This window comes from Danio rerio, chromosome 21, assembly GCF_052040795.2.
Source record: "Danio rerio strain M-AB ecotype USA chromosome 21, GRCz13ab, whole genome shotgun sequence".
Classification (NCBI taxonomy): domain Eukaryota; kingdom Metazoa; phylum Chordata; class Actinopteri; order Cypriniformes; family Danionidae; genus Danio; species Danio rerio.
The window spans coordinates 12,683,282-12,700,156 of record NC_141041.1 but is presented as its reverse complement, the minus strand read 5'-3'; the positions used below and the strand labels follow the sequence as shown (position 1 = coordinate 12,700,156).

The 16,875-nt window shown below is 38.7% G+C and overlaps 1 protein-coding gene and 1 long non-coding RNA gene across 20 annotated transcripts in view; both read right to left on the bottom strand.

Moving 5' to 3' along the window:
• Positions 1 to 1,698: 1,698 nt before the first annotated feature.
• On the bottom strand, positions 1,699 to 4,246 carry si:dkey-184p9.7. The gene is made up of 2 exons (NR_170108.1): positions 4,155 to 4,246; positions 1,699 to 2,599 (listed from the first exon to the last, which is right to left on the bottom strand). It is a non-coding gene; the product is annotated as a si:dkey-184p9.7 (long non-coding RNA).
• Positions 4,247 to 4,608: 362 nt separating this feature from the next.
• Positions 4,609 to 16,875, bottom strand: part of grin1a (glutamate receptor, ionotropic, N-methyl D-aspartate 1a) — a 34,352-nt gene continuing 22,085 nt past the window's right edge. For 4 of the 19 annotated variants that reach the window (XM_087300317.1, XM_087300304.1, XM_087300318.1 and 1 more), the window contains 12 exons: positions 15,963 to 16,090; positions 15,706 to 15,870; positions 15,444 to 15,562; positions 14,921 to 15,033; positions 14,688 to 14,836; positions 14,456 to 14,613; positions 13,838 to 13,999; positions 13,464 to 13,573; positions 12,988 to 13,133; positions 10,578 to 10,604; positions 10,030 to 10,140; positions 4,609 to 6,490 (listed from right to left, as the gene is read on the bottom strand). In XM_087300317.1, coding sequence (XP_087156443.1) covers positions 6,422 to 6,490; positions 10,030 to 10,140; positions 10,578 to 10,604; positions 12,988 to 13,133; positions 13,464 to 13,573; positions 13,838 to 13,999; positions 14,456 to 14,613; positions 14,688 to 14,836; positions 14,921 to 15,033; positions 15,444 to 15,562; positions 15,706 to 15,870; positions 15,963 to 16,090 — 1,457 coding nt within the window. In that variant the 3' untranslated portion in view covers positions 4,609 to 6,421. Of the gene's footprint in view, positions 6,491 to 10,029; positions 10,141 to 10,577; positions 10,605 to 12,655; positions 12,713 to 12,987; positions 13,134 to 13,463; positions 13,574 to 13,837; positions 14,000 to 14,455; positions 14,614 to 14,687; positions 14,837 to 14,920; positions 15,034 to 15,443; positions 15,563 to 15,705; positions 15,871 to 15,962; positions 16,094 to 16,875 lie in introns of all 19 variants that reach the window. The other 15 variants (XM_087300301.1, XM_087300316.1, XM_087300305.1 and 12 more) reach the window with 10 other exon arrangements.

Sequence of the window (16,875 nt, the reverse complement as noted above, 5' to 3'; positions counted from 1 at the left end):
GCTATCATTTCCATCTCTTATCGCACATACTCATCTGCTTATCTGTTAGCATGAGTGACTTTGTTCGATGGGAGAGGGGTGTGGCATGCTTTTTGATATGTAGAGTTTTGATGGTTATTATTGATTAGGTATCTTGTTATGCAGTAATATGGGCGTGTGTTCAGTGAAGCAGTCATAGTTATTCTTTATCACAAGAAAATTGAGGGTGTGATTACACAACAAGGATATTCCAAAATATCATTTTCAATCCATTTTCCTTTGGCTTAGTCTCTATTTTAGAGGTCACCACAGTGGAATGAACCACCAACTATTCCATTTTAAGCAGTGGATGCCGTTCCAGTGGCAACCCAGTACTAGGAAACACCCATACACACTTATTCACACACACACACTCATACACTATGGACAATTTAGCTCATCCAATTCACCTATCGCGCATGTCTTTGGGCTGTGGGGGAAACCAAAGCATCTGGAGGAAAACTACATGAACACGGGATGAACACTACATGAAGCTCTGCACATGACTTTTGGCCAGCGGAGAAATTAAAATGGTCGTGCCCAACTGAGTCTGGTTCTCTCAAGGGTTTTTTTCTTCACTCTGTGAAGTTTTTTTCCCTCTCCGCTGTCGCCACTGGCTCGCATGGTTCAGGATTGGTAGAGCTACGCATCAATGAATTTGCTCTTCAGTGTTTGAACTCTCAGTAATGATTTGAAATCACACTGAACTGAGCTAAACTGAACTGAACTTAAACACTAAAAAGTGAGCTACCCTGTTCCAGTTACTATGATCATTTATGTGAAGCTGCTTTGACACAATCTACATTGTAAAAGCGCTATACAAATAAAGCTGAATTGAATTGAAAACACGGGGAGAACATGCAAACTCCACACAGAAATGGAAACTGTCCCAGCCGGGGCTCAAACCAGCGACCTTCTTGCTGTGAGGCGACAGTGCTAACCACTAAGCCACCGTGTTGCCCCCCTAAAAAATTATTATAAATAGAAACAAAAAATAAATTGGTGTACACGGCATTGTTAATTAGAAATCACATAGATTTGCTGAACATTATTCAGTATTATACCTTAATAAAGACAGTTATTTATAATATATAGTTTTAAAATACTCTAAAAATTGTTTTCTGACACATTAGTTTTGAACCACTTTACAAGTACTTTAAATAAAGCAAAACAAAAACTGTTTAGCATATCAAAGAGCACAACATGTCCTGCTGTAATTATATATTTTGTTTAAAGAAGGGTGTGGGGGGAGTATTCCAAACATTCCTGAATGTTCTTCCATCATCTGTTCAAAATGCAGATTCTGCAGGTGTGTCCACTGGTGCAACTAATTAAAACCTGGGGTCTTGAGTCATTCTTGTGCAAAGAGCTATACTGTGATGGAGACCGGTTTTATTTAACAGGTCTCTTTTCATTTGATGTCCTTTGCTGAACAGCTGACACAGACTGCTTGCTTTGAATGAGATCATTCCTGCCAAGAGCAGAGGCACTTTGCATTAGCAGGCCTACTTTGTATCTACAAAGCACTTCTCTGTGTGTGATTTCCTGTTCAGTGTTGAAAAGGGAGGATTTTTGGGAATAGATTTGTGTGAGATCATCTACATTTTGAATGACTGCGCATGAGCAGTAATGCATATTCTATGACCAAAACAAACTAAAACAATGTGAACCAGCCGTCAGAAGTGTGCCAAAGGTGAAGTTGTTTATTAAGTAGTCAAAAGTATGCCAAAGGTTAACGTGAAGTCATCAAGTTGTACATTGTTTTTTGTATATACAATACAGCGTGATCTGTAAAAAGCATGGATCTGTTTATGTTTGTATAAACCTGCAGATGATATTGAAAACATTTCTGAAAAGAGGTTTAAAGATTCTCGAAGCTTTAACAAGAACTGTTTTATGAACAGTGTTTAGCTACATTTAACTAGCACCACTAGATAAAGATTAACAATGTTAAATAGGACAAATAGAGAAAACTTAAATAGGCATAATTGTCAATGGCAAACCTACAGTAAATAAATCAGTAAATAAATACAAAACTAAAACCTCAGGAACTGAGTAACTTGACAGTGTAAATGATTTCCTTAATAAATCACAAATATGTACTGAACATGTTCAGTGTTATTTCAGTTCATCAAACCAAAAACACAGCAGCATGCATCCCAGATGGACGCACTGAACACTAGAACACAAACAATCAAACATGTAGCATCTCAGTCCTGCTGTTCCAGATTTGGCGTCGTGCCAAATATTGGGGGATAAGGCTCCTCCTGTTGACACAGGTGCCAGACCATAATACAATAATAATTCAGCAGCAGAAGCAGCGTCATGACAACCAAGGCCAAAATGAGCAGAAGGGCCACCACAAGTCTTTTTCTGGTGCAAAATGGGTGAGATGACCAGTGGTCACTTTGGGCTCCTTCCTCCAGTGAGTGTTTAGGTGTAAAGTGAGTGGACAACAAATGTTTAATCCAGGTCCCTGCAGGAGCAACAGGTGAAAATAAGCACGCTTCTTTCTCCCCCATGGTCACAGAAGAGCTGCTTGTGCACAGAACAACTGTCACGAGCACCTGCCAGTCAGGGTCTGGAAAAAGAAACATGTAGTTGTGATATGGCTGTGCTAAGCAGCCTACAAGCAGGGGTTTTAAATTAATAAATTACAAATATTCAAATTACTGTAATTGAGTGTTTTATGCAGGAATTGTCATTCACTTAGTAGTTTTAAAATGTGTACTTTTACTTTTCCTTGAGTACATTTTTAGAGCTGTATTAGTACTTTTGCTCCATTATTTTTCTTCAACTTGCAGTCACTACTTTATTTTTTCTTATCTATGGATGGGAATCACAGAACTGATTTGTCTACTTTAGCCAACCCCCAGTCACACATATATAGATAGTAAATCGCATCATACTAAACATACTGTAAATGCAGCAAACCGTTTGGAAGATGTCCAAAATCTTTACACACAGTGACCCAGAGACTGTTTAGACTGCATGTCACTGATAAGATGGCGGATGTTTACTGTATGATGACTGAAATCGACAAATGGCCTTATACGATCACCAAATGCACTTGAATGTTAAGTTTACACATCTCTGCACAAATTGCATGTAAACGTATCAGCTTTTTTACAGCATAATACTGCAATACTCACTACTCTAAAGTACTTTTAAAAAGGCTACTTTTACTCATACTTTGAGTAATATTTACAACAGATACTTTTACTCACGCTACATTTTTGGGTAAATAATGATACTTTTACATGAGTATTTTCACTACTATTTCCAATACTGACTACAAGAAGTAATAACAACAAACTGTTACTATATTAAAGAAATACATGCACACATGTATAGCTGGACACTGTGGTATATTACATTGTATAAACTATGTTGTTAAAAACAACCTAAAAAAGAACATTCTGCTAATCTTTCCCAGCCTAAAGGTAACGTTCTATTTATGTAAAATAAACGTTATTAGTTAACCAAACTGCAATATGCTACAGGCCAATTGATAGATATTGGTTTACACTGTAAAGTTGTACACTTATAGCCTACATCTTAACATGAAACGTTATGCATGTTTTCCAACATGAATAATATTGTCAGGTTTTCAGAATTGTTCTTCAAACAGACCACAGCACTCTCATTTTACATTTAATATTGTATCATAATCATACGTTAACATGCAACTTCGCTCAAACAACGTGAAAAACGCTTTAAGAATCTTAACGCACTTTTGCATAATTTGTTTTTAGGTAGCTTGTTTTGCGACACTGGCGACAGCGTTGGTAGATTTATGACAGACGCGTTACTATGGCAGCATGTTTCGGCGCAAACTACTATTAAAGTGAAATGTAGCATCGCTAAAAAAAATAGAGTATACTAATGTCTTTCGCCAGCAAAGTTTTCCATTTTGAGTGTATTTACGCTGGAGAAAAACAACATATGGTGAAAAACACATTTGGACAGGAGAATCGCTGCACCTGCGTTCATTAACTAAAATAAACAGAGCCCGTAAGAACTGGTAAGATGACGCCACCAAGTATACTGGATATAGTATCTGTTATTTAAACAGTTTTAAACAGGTCGACATATTGAGTTATCGTTTATGCGGAGCAGAGACTGAAGTAACTCACCTGCAGTCACAGACGTCAGTGTTTTGCAGAAGAACAGTCTGCACTCTCTGTCCAATGATACCGCCTCTTAAATAGGCTGTCAGGCGTTTTCCTCATACTTTCAAAATCATATTGCGAGGTAAACAAGTCACATTTTGACCACTGCCCCCATAACGTAGACACCTGACTAATCTATGCTTCTCCACCTCTATCTGTAGCTAATATTAAACCTTCTGGGAAATGGATAGTGGATGGACAAAATAAAAAGTGATGTGTGTATATACATGTGTAGCCTTTATGTGGTCAACAATTGAAGTGGATCATCACCTTTCATTAAAGTTGTCCTAAACTATATTGAAAAACACCCTTTATTGTACCCTTTGTTAAATCTTTTCTGATTCACTTTAAATGTTGACCACAATGTGCATCCGATACAAGCATAATTCTCAAACAAAATGAAAATAAACACGGAAAGTTGTGGTCTGCAACTGACATGGCACAAATTTATTGGCACACAGATGTTAATTCTATATATTTTTGTCAAAATGCAAACATTATGTGTTTGTTTAAGGAAATATCTAAAATGAACAGAAACATACATGTTGCACTTGTTTAAATATGACTTTTGCTCAGGATATGCGTTTATCTGATTGTGTGTCATTTACATTGTGAAAGTTTCTCATAAAAACACTCCCTTTTTATCAACAGTTTCTTAAAATCATATGGCAATCTAGTTGTCCAGTCAGCAAAAAACTCAATTCAACGTTCACATGCCCTGAAATCGGATATAATACATTGTTCTTCTGGAGTACAAACCACATTCATTGACCCAAGCAATGAGAAAACATACCTTACATACACCTGTCAGTTTGAAAAGGCTAAAACCTAAAGTGGATAGTCGTAAACAGAGAATATCTAGAAGTATTTGACACAGTTTCACGCTTGAATATCAGAAACAAATCTGTCTAAACATATTGATATATGAAAACTACAAAAGGAGTGATTTGTTAAAATCGAACAGCTGACAGTTACACATATAACACATTTCGCATTCTCAAATGTGCATTTTCATATCAAGTACGAGTATTACAATCAACATTTGGCAAATTGCATAATTTCCATACGCATATAGCTTCTGAACAATTCACATTAAAGTGCTAGGTAGGTGATCTCTCTTATAGGGGAGTTTCCATTGGTCACATAAATAGCTTAAAGTGGACATTTACAGTAAGTAGTCCTTATTTGTATTGATTTGTTGATGGTTCTCAACCCCAGAACTAGGGAACGGGCCAGTTTTGCCATCTAACCAATAGGTGTATCCAAAAAAGGCAGCACCATCATTGAAAATAAAGGGGCACACTTGGGTTTTTGATTCTCATGCAAAAAAATCTCTGAGGTCGTCTATGATGATGACACAGAAATAATTCTGCACGAGACGCCAAGTGCTAGTTGGATGAAAAAACTCGGCCCCTTGATGCACCCTTCCGACTGAAGTTGAGAAGCTTAAAGAGGAAGAACTGGAGTTTGAAGGAGAGTTCGATGTGCAATACGCCACATCTCATTTCTAATTTTCTCTTCTGTGATGTGTATAGGGGTACACAATATATTTTTGTTCTCAATCATTTTTGGGGGACAAGTTTGCATGCATGTTACATGCAGAGGGATGGTAGAATATAAAAGACAATTATGATATTTAAAACAGCACAAATAATGTGCTTAATTGGCGGACGTTTTGCTTTATAGATTATATAGACAAAGAATTAAAAACAAACCGAAAGGAAGTAAAATAGATCTAAATATGTTTGTAAATGAATATAATTAATCGTATACATACTACATCTAGTTAAATATCAGCCGTAGAATCGGCTTTGAACATTAGTTTGTTAATTCTAAATTATACTGTACAATACTTAAACCACTAAATAAACATAGGAATAGTCACTAATACTCGTAAGAAATATTTCTACATAATCGTAAAGAATTTATACAGAAGATCTGATGGATGGAATGATGTGATGATATATACTAAGTTTAGCATCAAGCTGTGTTTATGTGTATATATGGTCTGTGTGTTCACAGAGCTCCAGTGCATTGCAGTGTCATGCCATCCCCTGCAGTCCACAATCAATTTCCAACAGATCCCATTGGTAAATGTGAAATGGCTCAATAGTTCTCGTCCATGATGGATCCATTGTGCAAAACCTAGAGAAGAGGTACTACATCGCTCCTCTTGTTGTTCTCTAAAGAATGAACGTGTCTCTATGTTAAACTCTCCTTCTTTATCTCCCTCACACCACCGTGCTGACAGACGGGTCCGACAAGTTGAGCTGGCCCGTAATGTCTGTGGGTGGGTATTGCTGCAAATAGAGAAAGAAGGTAGAAAACACACAGGATAGAGAGCATTAGTGCGACTGCTATAATTCTTCCCCAAAGTCATGAACGTAATCGTCTTCTACACCCCCAAGGCAGCACGTAGCGTGCACTCAAAACAAGAAGTCAATCATTGAATGCTTCACACGTCACCATAATGCATTCCCTGAATTTCGCCTTTAGGCCAATTTGATGTGACCACAAGATTTAAATTTTATATTATATCCAAGGAGGTTTATAACATTTTCAAACTAGTGTTCTTTAAGCTATCTTGCTGCCTTAGGAGGTGTTTAGAATAATATTCGAAGAAGAGGAAGCAGGTTCTCTGCTGTAAGGTGGTATTTAGGTCACCTAATAACCTATGTGTTATGATATTTATATCAGCATCAATTGGGTTAAAAGTCACAATGTATTTGGACGCTTGCGACACACATTTAAAAATATATGAATGTCATTGCATTACATAATGAAACATAAAACCAAGTGGCATCTGCATTCAGTGATGCTAACCAGTGACCTTTTCCGAGCTATTTTTGTAATTGCTTTTTACCCACTTGGCACAGTGTGGCTTCTAGTGGATGTTTGGTATCAGTTCCCCCTCACGTTCACACTGGCACTCTAGCAGAGTAAACACTGTTGTTGTTCATCACATTCAGCATCCAGATGCTTTTTGCCAGTGTTTTGCCAGTTCTATTTATAATTTAAAACCCAAAAATGACGCGTTGTCTAATGCAATGACATGAGTACATTTTTAAATTCGACTCAAAGGTCTAAATACTTTTTTGGGACGTTATTTATAGCTAAAATATATATTTAAGTATCATTCAGTTGCAGTTCCTGTTTCCTCATCCCAAGCTTAGACGTGTTAGAAGGGCAACAAGCTGTTTTCTCACATGGGCATCTGCAGTGCTGGATTGGCAAAACACTCACTGACATGCAGTTGCCCAGTCAGAAGGCAATTTACCACAACAAAACATTTTTTTCTGCTTTCAGTTTTTATTTTCGTAAGCTATAAAATGTCTCTCAGTGAGGCTTGCAATGTTGCAACTGCAAGGAAATTGTGATTAAGCAAAGTGTTTTTTCATTATTACGTTGTTTTCCTTGCTGTGGCAAACTGTGAGATTGAGGCACAGAGAGCTTTTTTGGTTAAGCTGTAAGTGACACGCAAAGGATTTTTTTTCCTCTTAATCAAGACTGACTAAATGTAAAGTCATTCTGACATGTACACACTTGTTTTTAAAGACATTTTCTAAAAGCAAAATGGATATATTGATGGAAAAGCAGCAGCAAAGAGATTCAGGTTGCTTAAAATATAAAGAATAGCAAAATAGTTCTGCAAAAACCAAGGACACATGCAATGTTTGAATGTTTAATCTCGAAATAATAATGCTTGTGCATTATAATTATGCATTTAATAACGACCGTACTAATTATAGCATGTGTCCTCTTTTATAGCTTACTGTTTTTTAAATTGCTATGGCATTGCCTGTAAATAAGCTTCAAATTAAGATGCAACAACTCTAAAAGCCAAAGCTTAGGGCAAAAGTTCTCATTGTAAAAATCATCATCGTCATATTGCGGAATAAATGTATTCAGCAATACGCCTGATGACACCGGGAGGCTTTTTTTTTGTCTTCATTGTGTTGCATCAAGAATGCCCTTAGCACGCCTGAGAGAGCATGAGAGAGTTCTTGTTATGTTCACTTAGAAGGCTTGCTGTTGGCACTTCCAAATCAAGCCCACAGTGCCCCCTGGTGAGAGACAGTGAATCAGCAAAAGAGATCAAAGGTGTGTGTATCATCTCTACCACAAAGAAAATGCAACTACTTCTACTTAGGCATCCAAAACACGGTCTCTACTTCTACGACAGATATATTGCATGCTTGCAGAGGAAGAGAGAGGCTGTGTAGCATGTACATCATGTAGGGGACGTCGACAGTTATATATCCATATACATCCACTTATATAGAAAGAGAGGCGACACTGATATCATAAAGTAAAAAGATGATTAAACACTGTGGATGGTTACTTGGTTGTCTTTTTCCACTTGGATTGCTCACCATTCACCAGCCCACCCCACTTTTCCCATTCTCTTACTCATTTAAAAGGGGGGGAAATGTTACATTCCTAAACAAACAATTAGCAAAATGTACAATTATACAGTAGATAATGCAGAGGATAGGGTAAAAAACAAAGAAACAAACATATATATTTATAGATTTAGACATTATTTAATTTGGTGCCGTAGGAAACGATATTAATGTTCCCTAATCACCATCAATATTTATGAATTTTAAGAATTTTGTATAAATGCCTATAGTATGAACACACGTTTAGAACTTAAAATATTTCTACCAAGGCAGCACAGTCATTTTATCTGATTATTAAACAATTATTTATTATTCTAAAACAAACTTATGCTGTGACTAATTATATAATAATAATAATTTTGTTGTTGGTGCTATATTCCAAATCTTCTAAAGCCACACAATTTTAATTATCAGACTTAATTTTGTGTCGTTATTCATAGAAAACTTTCATAGATGTAAAATTTCATTATAATTTTCTACATTTTAGCTTATTTATATCACAAGACATGGAATATAGCACATAAATGAATATCTTTATGATACTTGTATGTTGTTTTTATTCTTTTTAAAGCTTGTAGGATATTATTGAATGGTAAAAGCAGCATGGACATTCCGCTAAACATCTCCTTTTGCATTCCACAGCAGAAAAAAAATCATACATGAGGGTGAGTAAATGATGACGGAATTTTCATTTTCATTTCTCGTTCCTTGAAATAAACTTTGATAGGACCTCAATCTAAAGAATTGAACAAAAGGAAGTCATTGTTAATTGATGATTCCAAATTCTGACAGGGAACTTCTGCTGTCAAAAAAAAAAAAGAGTTAGTCCGCATGGTATCGGTTGCTCTGATCAAACACCACAACACCAAAGCATGCCGTCGGGGGAAACGAAACATCGCAAAATTTGTCTGTCCACATCAGGCAGGTTTGAAGACGAGAAATACACAAATATGCACAACAACAAAAAGAGGCAGACACGCACACACGTCCACCCGCAATAACACACACTCCACATCCAGAGGGTTGCAATAGGGAGAGAAGCAGCCCAGAAACATCAGGCATTGTGCAGCGCCCCCTCCTCTTGGAACAGCTCTTTTGGTTACAACCTTTTCCCTGATTCTGAAATCACTGGAAGCTAAAACCTTTCAGCTTAACTCTTAAGAATGGCTATGCTCTTAAGTTCTAACTTAAAGATGGGTTCTTGATGGTGACTCGATGACTGACTGACAGACACGTGGCCGTGGCCGCGATGCCAGGAATGGAGGAGTAACCAGAGAGAAATGCGGCTCTCTTGGTTTCAGACATGACATGTCATTTAAGACAGAAGAAAGTAGATACAGAAAGAGGAGCGGAAGAATAGGACGAGAGAATGACAGACGCAGAAAGAGGAAGAGACCGGCCGAGTAAAAAGAGATGCCATTCCTTAACCTCCTTACCGTGTCTTTGGAGGACCTACGTCTCTTGATGCTGGAGGCCAGGGTGGTACTGATGGACCTAAAAGAAGGTTTCTTTTTTGGGTCGCTGTCTGCTCTACCACTTTTCCTATCCTAAAATAAATATACGTAGAACAATTATTCATGTTCTCAGGCTGGTTTTCAACTGCCAAAACCACATCCCCTCGTTCCCCGTTGATACTGTAGGCTAATCTTAAACCCAACGATCTATAAATGTGATTGAAAGTTTGACTAAAATTGACTAGCAATTGGTAGAGTGCAACGGATTTAGTTGCCTGAAGTGGCAGCACTTTCAAGTTCTCAAATGATCTTCCTAAGCATCTGATTTCTTCTGTTTCATAAGTGCTTGATCTTAACACTTTGTGGTTTTAGGCACAGAAGAAGAAGATTTGGATCATTTTGCTCCCTTCCCTCCCACCGTCCATCAAAGGTGCCCCACACGGCTACTCTCTGGCCTCTACAAATGGTACGAAGGTATAGCAAGACTGGGTGTGTTTGTGTAGGAAAAGGTCGAATTAAGGTATTCTTACATCCTGAGTCTCTACAGAGGAAGAGGGCTGCATTGGGGAGGAAAAAAGAAAAATAAATGAATATTTAACCACTTGCTTTAAAGATCATATGACTTTAAGATCCATAAGCAAAAGCAGAAGGCAGCAAAATGAGCTTGCTGAGGAAATAATGACATCAAAGCCAAGCAATCTGTAGAATCACAAAACAACAACACTCTTATAGGGTAGTAGAGCAACCAATAAAATGCCAAAAGAGCACAGGATATGAAATACTACTGATCAATACATGACTACTTGTATGAACCCCTTTTGATCGTTATACTTTTGTAGGGTATAACGGAAATTGACACCACACATCAGGGTTTTATAACTTGGGTTAAGTGTGGTGTGAATTTCATTTACTCATGCAGAGGGAAGTAAGAGCAAGGGTGTGGATAAAGTAAGCAAAATGTGGACAAGCATACAGTTGGCTGATGGAAGACTCTTAAGATCATCTTTACATTTGTTTTGGTCCTTTAAAAGTTTCTCAGTATCAGTTGACCCCTGCTACCAATGATAAATTTACCATTTTGGCACTTACCGCAATATCTTTGCTGTTTATAAAGAACTTTGCTAATCAAACTTTTCCTGTATTAATTTTATGCATTTCACAAAGGTAAAAAATGCCATGTTTGGCTGTGATGTGTATTGACTGTCTGTGTATCAGCATGCTGGACCCACGTAGACCATCGGCATAGTGAGAAGCAAAATTGGCCGCAAGCCTCCACATAGTATCTCACGAGAGCACATTCACAGTTCATTTAGTTCTGCATCATCCTTTTTTAGTGTTTCTCCTTTGTTATTTCATTCTCCTGACGGCAGTGCACGTCTGAATAAACTCTGCTCCAAGAAGCAAACATTAACCACTGTAATACGGGCAGCATGTTTTTGACATCTCTGCTTTTAAGAGGATAACAGAACAGTCCAATGAACAAAACTACAAATCAGGCAGGTTATTCAGAAGTGCAGTGTGTGAAGTTACACGCAGTTCCCTGTATGAAAGTGCAGTACACACAAGTGCAAATGAAGTATTTCAATATGAACATAGAAGTACACACGCAAAACATTTATAATATTACACGCAAGCTCAAATAGATATCGCCATCAAACTGTTGTGTAAAATCCTATGCAGAAAGGAAAAGCTGACAAAAACATACTGATATGCGTAGCGATAGTTTTGTATTTAAATCTAATGTTGACTTTTTCTACAATACCTTCTAGATTCCAAATTGTTTTGGTTGACCATAGTTTATGCTTGCTTGACCTTTCGGCATAAGAGCCTACATGCATATACATAAAGTGACAATTATACATGTGAGACAGATGACAGACATTGACAGTAGATTGACCTGCTCACAAAGACAAGCCACTGTGATCTTACCTTACACTGTCACTGCTGTTTATACTATTGCAGCAGTTCTGACCTTTTGTCATTTTGAATAAAGAGGCAGCTTGAGGCTTTCTTAGCCTCACTTTATCCAACCCTCACCCCACTGGTCCACTTTTTAACAAATATCACAGTCATACTGCGTAGACCTCCCTGGAGTTTCCAATAGAGGACACACAGGTGAGCGAGAGTTTATAAAAAAAAGTTTTAAATGGATTTGTGCTTTCCTGAAATATTTGCTTCTAGTGTTTTACATCATGTTACTGTTTTTAGTGGTATTAACAAAGACTCTTTAAAGTTTAAGGCTGGGACTTTTTTATGCTATTTTATGCTAATGACGAAAATTCCAATTAGTGCTCTGTCCTGTTTTTTATTCTGTTATATTTATCTTCCTGTTATATTTAGTATAGCTTGACATATGCAAGCAGTATTTTAATCAACATGAACTGATTCTTTTAATAATATTATATTATTCATTAATTCAGCAGCTTACATCATCCTCACAAATCGATATTTCAACTAAACTTAATATGCTAAGTGGTTTGAAGCATTCATGCCATGAAAGCAGTTTCATATTTTGATGAATATCTAAGCATCTTAAGCTATTTTAAATCTATTGATTGGCGTAGCAAGGATGACTTGGCAATAAGATGAATCGGCTTGTTTTACATACTAAAGATGGAGTCCCAGCCGCACCCACAGCTTGACTCCCTGAGCTTTCCTTATTGTCCTGTTGGGACAGACAAGAAAAAGGAGGCGGTTTGAACCAAAACCAGCCTAAATAAGGCTGCTTAGCTGAGCCCTTTAAGTAGCCTAGGAACAGGCAATGGAAATAAGATCGTCCACCCATGGGCACCACACCAAACAGTGCAACCAAGGACCATATTTTTTTTAGCAAAGGTATGTATGAAAAACAAGTGGCTTTTATGTAAAAACTTTTCAAGGTCATTCCCTAATGTCCACCATTTTTGTCACCTGTTGTGTTGTAGAAGAGAACTACCTTACCTGTAGGTTCTTCCTCCAGACATTGACGGCCGCAAAGGCTAGCTGCATCTGCTTCCTGCGGGCGTCTTTATGGCGCTTATATGCAATCTCGATAAAGATGAGGAATATTCCTGCTGCAATGCCTCCAGCAACTAGCATGAAGACCCCTGTGAAAGAGAGGGATGAATAAAACCGTCAGATGAAGTACACTACAATGTTATTTGAATCAACCCATTGAGGAGCTGGAAAAGGGTGGAGCCTCTGTGTGATGGAATCCTACATGTATTGCCCATATATTTAAGACCTGCTGAAAACCATGCAAAATGGATGGATGTTAAAGATTAATGAGTTTGTTAAAATTATGGAGACCAACACAGGTGAGCATTAAACTAAAAACAACTAAAAGCATTGGACAAAATAAGGTCCCGATATCTTACCTACTGTACCTTTTTTGTCCAATCTCTTTTAGGTTACTCTGTACCTGAAATGGACCATACCTGCCATATTCTCAAAGGTGAGTGTGGCTGGGGCATTGCTCCTTGAGTCACACTCCTGGTATCTCACCCAGGTTTTATCTAGGTCCTCCATGAAGCCATTCTCATGGGAACTGCAAGGGGTAGTGGAGAGCAGGAAAAGAAGTTAAAAAGTTAATAAGTTGCTTTCGTTGGAAAGTACCGATTAATCCCACAAAGTCACCACAACCACAAGGACATACACAAACACAAACGCATATATGTTCCAGCACAGACAACAGAGCAGGGATGGGAGAGGGGAAGTACACAGAGATAGATGAATAAGTGTCCAAATGATGAGATTTTATACAACATGAAACTACGAAAGCGTACAAAATGCTGCTTCGGCTGGGACAGACCTGAGAATAGCCAGGGACACATTCTGTTTCCAGGGGCTGTCCTTGCGCATGCCTATGCCAAAGCCCGAACGGAAAAACAGCTCTCCCGTGGTCACCAGGTCGCACTTCTGCGAGGCTTCAAACTCCAGCACCGCAGAGTCCCAGATGAAAGCATGCAGCTTGCTGTGGGGCAGGGGGAAGGGAGGAGGACGGGAAGGGTGGGGGTTACGGTGCAACAGTACAGTGAGAAACAACACACTCGTGGCATCCACCCACAAGCCCACCCACCCACCCCTCTTGTGCAACTTGTGTTACCAGAAATCTAGACTGCCACCTCATAGGCAAATGAAATCCAATGCCGGACGAGTGGAGCTTTGTCCCCCATTGGATTCCCTCAAAGACGTTTTTGTTGAAAACCTGAAAAAGGTGTTCTTTAGCTTATTGTTAATAAACGTTATGTGTGGCACATAGCTGGGCCTCTCCTGTGCTGGGCTATGGGCCAGGGTCACAGGTTAGTGCAGTAAGTGCTGACACTGATTAATTTACCTGAGACCTGCAGGCCCAGGACCCTTATGATCGAGTGACTGATTGACAGACCATAAGGTCAGACCTGCCAGTGTCTACCCAACAGGGACTCACTTGTCCCGAACGGCCTGGATGGCTTCAGCGGCGCTCTCGTAGTTGTGCTTCTCCATGTGGCGGTACATGGTGCTCAGCTCAACTTGTCGCCGGAAGTAAATATCCACCGAACTCTGCTTCACTGTGGCATAGATGAATTTGTCTGATGGGTTCCTCAGCTGAAAAAAGCAAACTTGTTTTATAAATCTTAAAAACCTTTTCTTTGGTGGTTCAGGTACAAAGAGAAGCGTACCCTTGGGTCGTTGATGCCGGTGATGCGCTCCTCAGGCCGGTCCAACACTAGGAAGGCAGCCAGGTTGGCAGTATAGGATGCTACTATAATCATAGCGAAGCCAGCCCACACCATTCCTAATATTCTTGCTGAAAAACTACGTGGGGCACCTAGACAACATGCAAGTAGTCAAATATGTGTCAAATGTCAACTGATTTAATTTGAACATCATCAGAAACAAAGTTTGTCAACACCTTCTCCAATTCCAGAGTTCAACAAGACACCCCAAGAAAACCACATAGCTGAAGATAAGGTGAGGGCATCTTCTTCTTCTTCTTCGCTGTTTACTTTAAACCTTCCAAATGGGCTGAGAAAACCAGATGGAAAAAGTGCAAATAATCAGAAAAAGCTCCACTACAGTAAGTAGTCCTAAAAAGTATGATCTAGCATCCTAATGAAAAACCTATTCCTCAAGTCTCATAGCACTGGCTAGATTGCTAACAGCACTAAGAAAATAATAACAGCCATAGAAGCAAAGTAAAGAGACAGGGATGGCAAGTTAAGACAGAAGGTAAGAGAAAAAAGAACAGGCTCAATGGCAACACTGACAATGTAACATGTTTAACACTCTCTTGTACTGTTGAGACATCCTGAAAGGTACTGTATGATCCCGATGAGTGAAACAAATCTAAATAGAACAAAAAACATGCAAAGATGGCACCCCATGAACACGCATGAAAAAGCTAGCATCGCTCTCAACCCAACGTCAAGTTGTACCTGAACCGGTCTAATAGGTAAAGCATCACCGCCACCACATGTACCGACAGACCCACCAGTAGCCACAAGGTGCTTTGAAAAGGCTGCATGAACGAGTCCAGCGTACTGCGAGGAATTTCCTGAAACACACATTGCATGGTCACTTACATATATTTAGCAAAGCTCATTGCCTCAGCACCTCCTTTGAAAGATACTAGCAATGCTGATCTTTTTGGCAGTGCTGTCATGATAGAATGTGGTAGTTTAAGTGGTGTAATCGTACCTTTTTCACAAGGATAGTGAGTCCCTGGTATTTGAAAGGCTTGGAAAATTCTATGTACTGGGCTCGTTCATTGTTGATCGTCAAGGGAGCAACGATCATGTCAGCAAGGCCACCCAGGAGCTCACCCATCATACCATTCCACTCCTTCTTGTTACTGTTATTAACCTATATCACAAAATGAAAATATAAAGTAATTATGAATTTTTCATATGGTAATCATGCTGCTTATACTTCACGCACTGTAAAATTATACTTACTCTTTCCTGCGTCCCGAATTTTCCATCTGCCACCAGGTGTACTTCATAGGTAAAGTTCATAGTTAAAGCCAACTTGATCAGAAGGTCAATGCAAAATCCGTAGCAACATTGGGGTACAATTGGGCGTCCTGTAACCAAACCAGAAAAAGTGAAATTTCATTCCATCTTGATAAAGTTGCAAGTGGAACACTCTATAGTTGGAAAGCCCATCACTCACTCTCCTCTCAACCCAATACTAAAATCATTCACTCCTTTACAGATTGTATGTTTCTATTTTAGATGGCAGTGCTCTCAACTGCTAGTCAGCACTAAGTTCTCACCAATTCCATTTCAAATTAATTTAGCCTTTTCTCTACTCGCCCAGTCAGAGATTTGCAAATGATAACTGAATAAAATATAAAAAAAACTTTGGGAATTAATTTTCAATTCATCTATAGTACTTGCTGAATTAAAGAACTGTACTGTAGCCACAACTCTTGTGGTCAGAATGGATGCATTTTCTTGTCTGTTATGAGTTCTTGTTATGAACAGCTAGAGTGGAGCATTAGCATCTAAAAGAAGTACAATCCTTCCATATTTACTTTCACACTTTACCTGTATTTTATATAGGCGGCAACACAAGGCACACCCACAGCTGTCACTATACGCAAAGCAGAATGCTACGATGGAAGCCCAAGCGACACACACACAGTTTGCAAACATCCAGCACATGCATCCACGTATAGAATCAAGCAGAAATAGTCACACACTTACAACACACATACACACAAAATTGACTTTCACCCAACACACATGCCCACAGCCAGAGTCACGCTGGTCACTTGCTACATTCATACATATATAAATACCTGCTGCATATATATGTATGTATGTATCTCCAGACGGCGGATGTAGAAAAGCACAGTGACAATAT